Consider the following 13,788-nt stretch of genomic DNA (forward strand, 5'->3'; position numbering starts at 1 on the left):
TAATTATGTTGAAGATTTTTGAATGATTTTCTTTTAAAAGATTACAAAAGTTTTGGCATTCATTATCTGTCTGTTATGCACAGCTTTGGCCAAGACATGAGGGAATGACCCACAAGCACGATCCAGGGTGCAATCCAGAGCTCAGGGACAAACAACCACAGGAGTAAGCACGGCAAGAACACAGCAGGTACAGACTTGGGCAGGAACACAGACTCAGGCTTGACAGCAGACAAACTGACAAAGGGATGGGGAAACAAGATTTACATACCAGAGGGTAATTGGCCACAGGTGATTCACATTAGGGCGGGGCAGGACCGAGGGCCCAGTTAACAGGGAGCTGAAGAGAAGAGCAGGAGACACCAGCCTGGAGACCAGACAATGACAGAGCAGGAGACCTCGGGCAGACGGTCCGGATTCCGAACCAGGACAAACAGAAGACCTCTGGCGGACAGCCTGGAGGCCGGACCAGGACAGAAAAGGAGACCTCAGGTGGCAAGAGGCTGAACCAGATGTGAGAAGGAGACCTTGGTCAGATGATCCAGAGGCCAAACCAAGGCAGAGCAGGGGAGTAGAAAGGCGGAGCTGATCAGGAGGACAAGCAGGAGGCGGAAGGACAACAGAGAAGACGGTGGCAAGTCCCCACTGAAAGAAAAGCTGGAGGGTGACGGCGGCAAAGGCAAGTCTCCTCTAGAGGCAAAGCGGCAGCTGACAGGAGATCAGGAGCTGGAGTCAGCCGGGCTGCTGACAGGAGATCAGTTGCTGGAGTTGACCATGGTGCCCAAAGGGAGCAGGACAGAGTGCAGGTGTCAGTCAGACCTCCAACAGGAGTCAAGGAGCAGGTGTCGGCCGGACTGATGATTCAAGACACACAGGAACAGGCAGAAATGTCACAAAAGTCTCTAGGCCCAGGAACATGAGGGTTTACTCTAACTTCTCCTATACAGCCTCAAATCATAGTACCCAAATCTTGGTTTGTTCATATTGTTATGAACTGCTGTATCCAAGAAACAAGGGAAGGACCCAAATGCAGACACCACCAGACAAATGGATAGGTAAATGTCTTTTATTAACTCAAATTCACTGGCATAACGTGTGTGGTCAGGAAACAAAATCTCAGGCAACAAAAGCCATCCACAAGGGAGGTACAACCAAGAAACAAAACTCAGATGTTCTTACAGGGCGCAGGTCACAGAGATAAGTCCAAAAGAGGAACATGAGGATCGGCACAGGAGACAAAACCAGGAGGTGAACACAGGTAGGGTCCAGGGTGCAATCCAGAGCTCAGGAACAAACATGACCACAGGAACAAGCACAGCAGGCACTCAGACTTCACAACAGACAAATGAAGAGACAGGGGACCAGCAAGACTTATATACCACAGAGGGTAATTGGCCACAGGTGATTCACATCAGGGTGGGGCAGACAATCAACAAGGTGGGAAACCAGACAAAGACAGGAAGAAGGCTAAGAACAGATACACAGGGAATGGGGCTTCAAAATAAAACAGGAAATACTGAAACCAAAACTCAAGAAACAAAAACAAGAGTAACATGACTTAATATATATAATACATAAAACCAACAAAGATACCAAAACAAGTCGAGTCCTCAGATCATCCATAAAAATTTCAACAAAAATCCCAAAGACTTCAAAACTCACTGAGGGCTGAACATGCAAAAGAGCCCGACAAAAGAATCCAGAAAGTCCAACACCACCCACAACAAGTTCATCCAACAGTTCAAAACAGCCACCCTAGGGGCTGATCATAACACTGTCTGTGTTTCCAGATTATAATTCCTCACTGTTTTGATATACACTCAGCTGCAAGATTTTAGATGGCTATGGTAGTGCTAATCTTTTGTATTGGTGCTACTGTTTGAAAACATTTTTTTTTCCAGAATAGTAGGGATCCCACATCTCTACAGTATTTTATTGTATCCATCCATGCACTTGGTGGTAAAGGTGAACCTAGGTGGTATTGGTGTAAAGTAGGTTTATCAGTCACGATATTGGAAAATCTTGCTCTGCAAATACAGCATTCTGTATAAAAATAGCATGGACGTATTAATTTATTCATTACTGTTAATTAGCAAAGACGTGGACAGTTTCAGACATCAGAGCACATTAACATCATCCGTAATTTCAATGACTTGCCGTTACAGTTAAACGTGTGAAAATATTCATTTAAAATGATTTTGTTAATATAAATGCCAGTAAAAGATTGAGCACTGACAGGAAGCTGCTTATCAAGAGGAAACAAGAATGGAACAGACATTTATGGGGAATATTGTAATATTATATGGGGGGTGTGTGTAAATTTTAACAGTGTAAAATTCAAAACTGGTCCACGAATTTTGTTCATTCTTTACATCTCCTAGAGTTAGATCATCTTTATGGTTGAAGTTCTTTTTTGGTGATTTGGCTTCAGTATTTTATAATTATTCAGAAGCACACCTTTAATGCAATTGTACTTATTGCTGTACGAACAATCATGTGTAATCAGAATAAGATTACTTCTTTGGTTCTTTCTTCTTAATTCTTGGAAAGTGTCCTTGACATGAGTCATTGCAAAGGCGCTGACAAAAGGTGCCAAGAGAAGCTGTACAAACCAGCGAAGATGTCTGAGCTTGTCTTGAGTGCAGGAGAAGTCCCCTGTGTGGACTGCTATAGTATCACTCTTATTTGCTTTAAGCTTCTTTTCACCATACTTTACTTCACTTGTACAGTATAGCTTACACACTATAGGCTGTTGAAAGTGATAAATCACTCATGTGATATACTGCACACCAAAATGCTTAGTGGAGTGGGAATTGAAACCCTGTTACTGTAATCATTGGAATCCTTTACTGGCAGACAGAAACATTCATCCAGAGCCATTTATAATAGAGCCCATGCAGGATGTACTGGGCGTTTTCTTTTAAGTGCAACCTGTTCTCAGAAACTGTATTCAGCAGATGCTGTGTTAAAACATACCTTCTCAGTCTTGAAAAACCACTCTCTGTTGGTACTAGATAATAAAGACAATGTGGCTTACACAGAGGTACATTATGTACAAGAGAGTTTTGTTTTTGTTTTTTTGTTTTTTTACATAATGTTTTTTTTTTGTAGTATGTAAATCTATGGTTAAACAATTTTTTTCTTCTTCCTGTAATGATCAGATGTACTCTGTGTACAAGCTAGTATACTGTATATCAGCTATCATTTAAAATGGCTTCTCTAATACCAAGATTAGGTTTCTGAATGCCAGTGAATGTGAGTACAGTACTCAGATGTCTAAGTGGCACCAAAACCACATACCATCCATCTCAGTCATAGATAGCAAATAGTTCCATACCAGTGTGTTACATACAAAATGCAACTTTATTAACCTTCATGCCTCCATTCATATTAATATACATGTATATGTTTGAACTTATTTTTAATTTCACAGCTCCATCCATTTGAAAAATACAGAGAAAAAGGCAAAACACTGACTGAATACTTAAACAACTCTTTGAGAAAAGAAAAGAGTAACAGAAAAAAAGGACACCTGTTCTTGAAGTTTTGAAAAATATCAGGATTAAAAATTTCTTTTACAGATGTGGAATTCCATGAGCAGAATCTCCCTTTTGAAGCGATGCTGAGCAATATCACAATTTTTTTTGTTGTTGTTGTTGTTTTACGGTAAGAATGAAAAGATCTGAATATATTTACACTACACTCACTTTACATAAATACAGGAACAACGATTACTGTACGTAATATCAGCAAACTTGAAACATAGGCATTGGCTTCACTACTTAAATTTTCAAAACCAGGAAATCAAAAGCAGATGTTACACAGAAAGTAAAATAGATATTGAACTGATAGAAAGTGTAAGATCAGTATTCATAAACAAAGGCATCACTCTACAGCTAGAATCCCAGCCACAGGATGTTTTTTTTTTTTTTTCCTATGAGTAAGATTCCTCATTATCTTCCATGGAATCACTATGCTGAATTAATGTGCTGAAGCTGAAACATCAAGAGGCCTTTGTAACTCAGTTTTGTTCCCCTTAGAGGAAGTGACTTATTGCAAGCAAAGTAATAATGCGTGCTATAAACAGCCTGTGAAAGTGTTATGGGAGGATGCTGCATTTGACACAATGGCATAAGGCTCAGTGCGAAAAGAAAGTTAAACATTAGAGGTCTGACTTGCATAATGTCGTCTGTGCTTTTTTCCAAAAGTTGTGATTTCTCATTTTAAATTTATTAATTTGAGCACACATGCTGAAATCGAAACTCTGCACAGAGCAGTTGATATTACAAGTTTGTGATATGAGGCACTATTCATTATTATTGCATAACTTTGACCCTGGTTACCGTTACAAAATTATGCTTTAAAACAAGGAAAGAGATGCTGAAGGGAAATACAATTCACCCTGTCTTGTGGAGACACCATCTTCAAGTCTAATTGAATTTTTTTTAAAAACTGGTGTATTAAGGCATGCAACGTCATATACTGAATAGGAGAGTACATGTGTTGTTGATATGTGCTTGATCAATATAATTTTTTGTCCGGGTATAGCAAAATAGCAACACAGGGAATCGAGTACCTTTATACGGTCGATGTATATAAATAATTTGTTGATTATAGCAAACACTGGTTCAGCCTTGGGAATAAAAATGATTTGATCATGAACTTAGTTAACCACAAACCAAAAAAAGCAAACTGTTATATAACACCACATATGATAATTTACATGATGAATACCATTAGCCCCATTTCACTGTATATCAAATTAGATAAATTACAGTCTCTGAAAAAGACTTTACATGTATAAATGTATTTCCTGCATCTACTAATCAAAAGCCCTATTTTTCCAATGTATATACAGGCTGTAGAACTTTGTAATAAGTTTTATCTTCACTATCACATATATTACAACATTTCAAAAGATCCTTTTTACAGAAGAAAAAGAGTTATATGCAATGACGAAGTGCCCCTCAATCATAAAATGATCTTATACATTATATGGATGATAAAATATGATGATGATTATTTGTTTATAAATCGAAATCTGAAATAAAACAATTTGAAAATCATACTAATAAACAAACAAGGTGCTGATATGCTTTTGCCAAAATGTTAATACAACTGGGCATAATGACATTGTGCACAAACAATATACATAAATAATGATAACATACATTACCATTCTCCATTACATCAAAGGGGTGTCACATACATGGGGTGCATGTGTGGAAATTAATTCCTGGATTTGGCTACTTTACTGAAATTCAGGGTGTTCAATTCAAGTGTGCAGGTGAGTGTATATGCATGAGAGTGTGTTATGTGTGTGCACGTATGATTTTCAAGGTACTATTATCCAAAAGGTTACCATTTCTTTTTACTGGCTTCGGTCCAATAAATACATTTAGCAGCACTATCAAATAATATGGGTTGGCTTGATACTCTGAGTTTGCGTCTGCAGCTCTTCCTCTGCATAAGAGCATTGAAACACCTGCAAAAATGTCTGTCATTACAAGTGTAAAAATATTTTTTTATATTAAGCTTCCTGATTGAGGTTAAGTGGTGTTCTCTAAGAGATATATCTGCCAGTAGCTGAATTTAAAATGTAGCCTTACTGCACATACATAATGTATTCATGTATGTACATGTGTATGTATTTTTTATAGATGTGCTATGTATGTATGCATATGTGATTTCTCCATTTTTCGTCAGAATTTTATATAGCCAAATCTCAGGTAAATCGGATAATAATCTAAATAAACATATGTCTGGTCTGAGGTGATAACATTTCAAGTGACTTTCTGTATTTGAGACAAACAAAAATAAAATAAAATGATTTCTAGTAACTCACTAACTGAGACACATCAGAATAGAGTCTTGTGCTGGAGCTACAAACCAATCGGTAACAGAGGGGAGTCATGGTACAGAGTGAGGAGTTGGCCCAGCTAGAAACTTCTCCTCACATATTGACATCAGCAAACAGAACAAAGAGGAGGATGATGCTCCTTGTGATCACTTTGTTCAAAATGTATTGCTCTTCTGTATTGTACATCAGGTACCATGCTATCCCAGTAACACTGTAGCCGGTGTCAGTGTCAGCTTATGGTCAAGTGCTGCTGTGCAAAACCACCAACACAAATTCCTTTCACTGTCAAACCCAGCTGAGAAAACAGAGCGGAATAATAAAAACAGATAGATCAGGACAGAATGAAAGCATGAGTCTGTAAGGTGCCGCTGTTATTTTTTCACATACTGAAAATCTCCTCTGATTGTTTCAAAGTTCACTGTACATGAGGGCTTGTATTTTTCGGATTCAAACATAAGCAATAAGCAGGCATTTAAAAAAAAAAAAAAAAAAAAGCAAGATTCCATAAACAAAACGCTGTCATACTGAAAGAATATTTTACCTTTAAGATTGCACTTTACTGATTGCTAATCACAGCACAAAATCAACCAAAGATTTCAAGAGGCTCAACATAAAGACTAGCACTGATGTTATTTGGGGTAATCCGGCCCTGTGAGTAAGTCGTAGATGGTGTGTTTCTTTGCTGGTGGGATGATATGCATGTCCATTTTTCATCGTTTGAAATAAAGCAATGAATATGTGAAACAGTGGAGGTGTTGATGAGGTTGATCCATTCCGGTTGTGGCTATTTGAGTCATGCTGTTTATTGTTTGCTGGCTATGGGAAAGGTGAAAGTCCAGCCCTCTTTTAGCTTTTATTCAGGACGCCTCTGACAAAACAGCAGACTCCAGCAGGCAAAGGAAACCAATCCGTGATGAAATGGCGTCCCCTGCTGGTCATAAATCAAACACACAGGGAGGCACGGCGAAACAACACTGCCTGTAACTCCAACTAGGCCCAAATCCTGTCATCCAGTCCAGGCCTAACTTCTTTCTTCTTACACAGAAAATCCATTCCATACAATGGGGTCTTTCACATTATGAATGCTGGAAAAGCAGCCATTTGAACAATAATGAAAAGAAAGATACCAAAAAAGAGACAGCTGCGATTGCATTTTTTTTCCATCCAAATGAAGAGTGCCAGTTCATTTTAAAAATCAAAGTGAAACATTTATGAACAGTGCTGTAAAAGACAGTTCCCTATTAAACTCCAAACAATGACAATAAAAGATCCTGCCGTCTATTCCTTCCAACCCAAAGAGGATCCAGAAGTGACCCTGTTTTGTGCTCCGCAAGCTCTGTGCACCTCTATATCTTCTCTCCTTATGACGGATGAGAGTGTGTGCGTGCGCTTATGTATGTGTATGTGTGTGTGCGTCCAGGCCAGCTGAAAAACATTCATAGGGAGATCCCGCTCCCCCGGCTGCCTGTGTGTGTGCGTGTGTGTGTTTGTTCCATGATCTCTCTTTCACTCTCTCTCTTTCTCTCTTTATCTCTCTCCGTCTGATTCACACCAGCATATGTCTCCGTCGGTGCAGAGCCAAGTGGTCAGATCTGGAGAAGCTGCGGTCACAGTCTGCACACTTGAAGGGCTTGACCCCCGTGTGTTTTCTGTAATGCCTCGTAAGCTCATCAGAGCGGGCAAACTTCCACGTGCAGCCGTCCCAGGTGCATTTGTATGGCTTTTCCCCTGGAGAGGAGGAACACAGCGCACATTCAATACTTTGTAGATCACATGTTCATTACAGTCACTTTGGCCTTGATACTCCTTAACTTTTCTATGAGGTTCGCATCTATAATTCATTCATTAGCAAAAAGCCTTTATAGAATAATATAGTTTTATAAAGATAATCATCAGGTATTCTATCTGAATATTTTATTAGGCTTCTAAAGTATCCACTATCTAGCTATCAGTACTTTTAAAATCATGGGGTTCTCTGTCACCATAACAGACTGGGAGTGTGGTGATATTATTCCATATAATTTTTATGACAGCTCATTGTCTCCTTAAATGATCGTAGTGGTCATATACTGTATATTGAACATTCTTGCTGGTTCTTTTTGGATGCTTGCTGCGCATTTTTCAGGCAGACGGTGGTTACCATTCGTTTCCGTAAGGTTTGAAAATCAGTTATCAGAGTTGCAAGAATCTACTGATATGTTTACATATTTTATTAAACTGGATGAATCCCTGCTGTGGGAGAAACTGCAGCATGGTTTGCAAAATGGTTGGATATATCGTAACTCCGATCAGTCGCTATTTTGATAATGACGGTAAACAAGTGTGCGCTGTCTGGTGTAGTAGAAATATCATTTTATGTCACTTATGTCATTTCAGTTTACTGTAAGCAGATGCACAATTTCCTGCATGACACTACAATTTTATGCCAATGAGCTATCCAATTCCATGCAAATCAGAGGAAGCAGTTGTAAAGAGTCAACTATCAGGTAAATGTAAACAGTTCATATTTCACTATGAGAAAGTTATGACATACAATTTTAAAGTATAGTTTATACTTTTCTATAAAGTGTCAGTAATTCGAGATCCTTTTTCAGCAACACTGTAGTTCTGTTTCCTCTGTCCTGTTTGCTTCCACTTCGAATGTATGCTATGCATCATTGTTTTAAAATGCGGCATGGTAAACAAATAGTATGAGGGTGGTATCAATACGAGTGTGCATCTTTTGCTTAGAGCAGACAATGGGCTATGAGGAAAGCCCAAAGGCAGCAATAAGCATAGTCTCTGTGTCTTATGATTACAGAGAATCTCATGACATTCACAAGAATGTTTTTAAGAGGATAAACAATTATGGGGAAGTGAGATTTTTAACATACTAAAGTATAAAAATTCTTAATATCTTAAGATTGGTCTTACAAGGCATCAGGATACACTATTAAAAGCATTCAGCACACAAGGAATTCTTTAAGTGTTTAAATAGCATCACTGTATACGTACTCAGCCCCACTGACCTGTATGCGTCCTTCGGTGTGCTTTTAAATGGGAGCTTTTGGTGTACACCTTATTGCAGCCCTCAAAGTCACATCTGTGGATTCTCCTCTTCTTGGAATCTGGTGACTCTGACCTCCGGGGGCGCCGTATGCTGTCAATACTGAACGGGGACATGGAGCTGCAACAAGAGAGTAAGAATCAAAAGTATTGTGTCTGTGAAGTGTAGTTGACAGGCTCATTTTTAAAATCACAGTTTACACTGGTTCAGGGAAGTGAAGCCTACTGAAGCGTATCACAGGATTTCTGATTCATTTCTATAACGTATACTGTGTGTTAGCACAAGCCATGAAGTAAAGAGGTACAAGTATTTATACCGAAATGTAATGTTCAAAGACGATATAGGGACATATTATAATCCTATCAACTGCTGGTGTTGTTAAAGGTCAGTGTGTAATGTCAGGGGACATGTGTCATGTTGGTAAAGAGAACCTTATGAAATATTTTGAAAAATTGAACTCACTAACTAACACTAACTGACATCCCAAGATGTAAATATTGTATCATTTCATGTTACGTATGTTAATTTCCTGTATACAGCAGATACTAAGCACAGTTGAGTATAAATGGTAAACTGTGGTGCATACTGTTACCATTTAAGGTGGCAGAACAGCAGCTTTGCCAGCAGGTGGCAGTGCAACTCTACTCTAGCGTGACTGAGGAAGTAGATGAGGTAAGAAAGCTGGTATTCATATTGCTCCCAGACTTTCATCAATCAAAGGTGGAAACTGTTTCTTTCTCAGAGTTGTTCAGTGAGGTTAATGACTCCTGAGTGATTTCTACCATCAGTACATGTTGGCATGACATTTCCTCTCCAATAAGTAATCAATATCACTGTTAATTATATAATTTGTCACTGCTAACAGAGAAGCCCTATAGTGTGTGTGTGTGTGCTTTTGCATGCATGTCTGACTTGTTAGTGTTTGTGTGAGTAGTATCATGTCTGTGGTAAAACCCACATTTGCTTGCACATCACTTTTCTGGATATAATGCTGTATACAAACACGCGCACACAAGTAAATCCAGGAAGGAACAGAGAGGAGGTTTGATGGTGGCAGTCGGTCTCACCAGCGATTGTCCACTGTCAAACAGCAAACACCTTTCACACAGTGATAAACACATGACTCCTACAAACACACAGCAAATTAGCAAGAAAGAGAAACATACAGTAAAGACAGAAAACAAGAACATCTTTGTTTACTAAAGGGGAGGAGTAGTATCTGTGGGATATATTTAACAAGGCTCTCAACGGCGGAGGAGCACAAACGCTTTTCTTTCACGTCTCAGTTGTGGATATTGAGAAAAAGGTTAGAGGGTGAAGGGGGAAAGGGGAAGTAGGTGGGCTACAAGACGAACATCTCTGGTCGTGTTAAGAGGTATCTGAAAGGGGAGCAGGGACCGTCAGACAGGTCCTCCAGTCTGACAACTGTCTCCACCACACACAGCCCACATCCTGTCTCTCTCTCACCGAAGCATGATTTGTCAAACGCAGACACAGATATACACGTGCAATCAAGACACACAGGCTACACAAATACACTGAATTACAGAAAACCCCACATACATACAGATCACCTGTTGCTCTTGGCTTCCTGCCAATCTGAAGCTGAACAGGAAATGAGCACATGGGTCAGATATGAAGTGAACTCTAACTCCCCTCTCATTTCTCTGGCTCTCTTGCATGCTCGCTCTACTGCATATCTCTAAGTTCAGAAAATATTACATGGCAACGTGACTGAAGACGAAGAAGCATAATCATGAAGCTGGAAGCAGACTGAAAGTCTTTTTTACAAATGATTGATGAGATTATTGGACCATCTACTGATCTAACAGAGAAATGTAGACAACCATCTAGAATCTGAAGTACTGTAGGCCTCTGAGTGTGTGTGTGTGTACAGGAAAGTGAAGAAGAGAGGCAGGATTTACAGTGGAAACACTCTGAGCTCAGCCACTGAGCAGATGAGGCGGATGTTTACATTCTGACTTCATCCATGAGGCGACTCCATGATTATGATATAATTTAGGAAGGTCTGAGTACAACAGCTTTAAAAACAAAGACTGAACGACAACTCATTACTCATTTAAATTAATTCATTTAATGCAACTGCTTTTCTTCTGCTGGTGATAATTCTGTCGTCATTGCTACTCCATTTCAAGAGCCTGCTGACAGATTTCTGGTTTAATCTACTTTGGTTATTCATATAAATTTAGTCACCTTAGATGACATTTTAATGATCACTGAGGAAATTAGACAGTACAGAAAAGTAACTGAATTCAGGAGGAGAAAATTAAATGTAACCATAAAAATTAAAGAATTGAACAGGCCAAAATAAAGAAACACAGAAATTAAATTAATAAAATATAACTGTATGAATAGATGTAGCGCTGAAACAATTACCCAGTTAATCAACTTGTCGGCTGACAGAAAATTTATTCCAGAATATTTTGATTATCGATTAATTGGTAAAGTCATTTAGCAAGGAAAAAAATGCCTTGTGCTTGCTATTCTCAGCTTCAGCAAAGTAAGAACTTTTATATCTTTTTTTAACATTTTATATCATGCTAAACTGAAAGTCTTATTGATTATTAGTCAGACAAAATTTGACATGTGAAAACGTTTACTTTAGGTTCTGGGAAACTGCGATGGACATTTTTTCACTATTTACTGATGTATTAAAGCATTAATATTAAGAATTAATAGTAGAAGTAGAATTGATAATTATTATTAAATAATTATTACTTGTAGATCTAAATGCAAGCAGTAATTTCAAGAGTTTCCATGTTGCTGTTTTCAAGTAAAACAACAACAAAAAAAAAAAAAAAACTCGTACCTCATCTACAAAGCATCTTCAGTATTTTCATGTTTTAGCTGCAGTTGGAAGGATTTTCATGCTTCTCTGTGGGTTGAAAAGATTTCACCACCAGTGGTCTGTTTTTACTGAGCTCCTGAAAGATGCTACTAGCAGAGTAACTTGCTATTTATAGCCACAGTTTTACTGTATGTGTAAATACACAGTGAAAGATCTCTGTGCTTACCCTTGCTCAACTGGTGCTTTTAAACCAGAAAAAAACAAAACAAAAAAAAAAACAAAAAGCAATGCTCAATTTTGGGATTGACTGGCTGACACTCAAAGTAAAAAGTAGTCTTGTGTATTTACATGTAATTACAACATGGAAAAGTGACGTTTAAAGATTGTGATTTATCAAGGGCCTGGCTGAATAACTTCGTCAAATTTTGGAACACAAAATGTGGCAAAGTTAGCAGAAAACAATAAACCCAAAGCTGGGAGTAGGGTGTATTTGTTCGCATGTCTTTTGGTCTTCACCACCATATCTCTGGCTATATGAATCGTAGCTTGTGGGAATCTATTTGTTGCATTTTTCTCATGTGAGCCCAGAGGCACATTCACACTGCCTTCAACCCTGTGTCAGCGAGGCATTGAGGCTGTGTGAACGTGTCTGGTTGTGTCTCCTACAGCAGCAGAGAGAAATAGGAAGTACAGCTGAGAACAATTTCAAACAGAGCTGACCTCTGTTTTAGTTCCTTGGTTTCCCCCTTTTTCCCTTCTTCATCCGCTGCTGCCCACACTCCCCGTACGACAGAGACACAGAGAATGTGTGTATGTGTGTCACCTGTAACACGGGGTTTCCCCCAGTGCAAACACAATACATACTTTTCTAAGTTCTCATAGGAAATGGGGTCATAACAACAGCTCTACGTGGTTCTTAAACAGACCTACCGTAAGGGTGGATTTATCAAGAAAACAGGAAAGGGAATGTGTGTGTGCATGCGACTGTGTGTGTGCACTGGAAGACTGCCCACTGGGCATTCCTGTACCTGTCCGAGGATACTACCCCTCACCTCACCCCTCTCCCCTCCCTCCACCTGCTCTGCTCCGTTGCCCCCAGGTCCTTGGGGACCAGCCAGACTTCAACAGAGACAACCCTTCCAACACAAGCCCCTGCCCCCAACACACACACACACACACACATACACACCTTCTTTCCCTTCCTATCTCTTTCTAACTGTCTTCCTCTCTTTCGCTTGTGCTCTCCCACAATAGCCTATCCACTGGTCCCCAGGGAAACGCATGAATATGGAGGAGGCTGCCCAAGAAGAGAATGACACACATTCACACACACACACACACACTCTCTCTCTCTCTCTCTCTCTCTCTCTCTCTCTCTCTCTCTCTCTCTCTCTCTCTCTCTTTCTATCTCACTTTCCCCTTTCACTCATTTATTTATATATGGATACCTGGATTGGAGGCTGCAGGCACTCCTATCCTCCGCCCTTACACTTCTCCTCCCTGACGCTCTCTGGTTGACTGCTTGTGTAAATATGGATACTAAATTACATAAAGCAGTTCTCTCTACACTCAGAGTGCACATGTTTAAATGAAAAGAAAAGAAATATAGCAACACAATAGAGTGATAAGCCTATGTTTCAAAGAAGTGCTGCTGGCTTCTGTTGCGGTGCAGATGTCCATAGAGCGCATGTGTTGTGTCAATACAGAATGCACATTCTTCCAGCGTGTAATTCAAGAAGACTACAGACTTCTTTGTTTTTCACAGACAAACATGCAAGTCTGTGTTCCTGTTGACAATGGCTGACCTCCTTCTGGAACCAGCTGTTCTGTCCACTGTGCAGAAACACGCGCATGCATACAGTACAAACACACATACACCGGAGGATTAATACTTACAGACGTGAACACATACTTTTTCACACACACAGCCACATACACGGCACGCACACAGGAGCACAGTTTCCACACAGCACAGTCTGCACTTTGCACACAGAGAAGTGAGTGTGTGGGCAGGCCCTGGCAGGGCATTGCTAAGCCTGGCTGGTGATTTATCTCCATAGTGAAAGCTTGGGCTGT

General features: G+C 39.6%; 1 protein-coding gene across 2 annotated transcripts in view; it reads right to left on the bottom strand.

Moving 5' to 3' along the window:
* Window positions 1-3,875: 3,875 nt before the first annotated feature.
* Window positions 3,876-13,788, bottom strand: part of klf12b (Kruppel-like factor 12b) — a 36,886-nt gene continuing 26,973 nt past the window's right edge. For both annotated transcript variants that reach the window (XM_041056557.1, XM_041056558.1), the window contains exons 5-6: window positions 8,866-9,023; window positions 3,876-7,585 (exon numbers count right to left, since the gene is read on the bottom strand). In XM_041056557.1, the coding sequence (XP_040912491.1) occupies window positions 7,404-7,585; window positions 8,866-9,023 (340 nt within the window). In that variant the 3' untranslated portion in view covers window positions 3,876-7,403. The remainder of the gene's footprint in view (window positions 7,586-8,865; window positions 9,024-13,788) is intronic.

This window comes from Toxotes jaculatrix, chromosome 15 (assembly GCF_017976425.1).
Source record: "Toxotes jaculatrix isolate fToxJac2 chromosome 15, fToxJac2.pri, whole genome shotgun sequence".
NCBI lineage: Eukaryota > Metazoa > Chordata > Actinopteri > Toxotidae > Toxotes > Toxotes jaculatrix.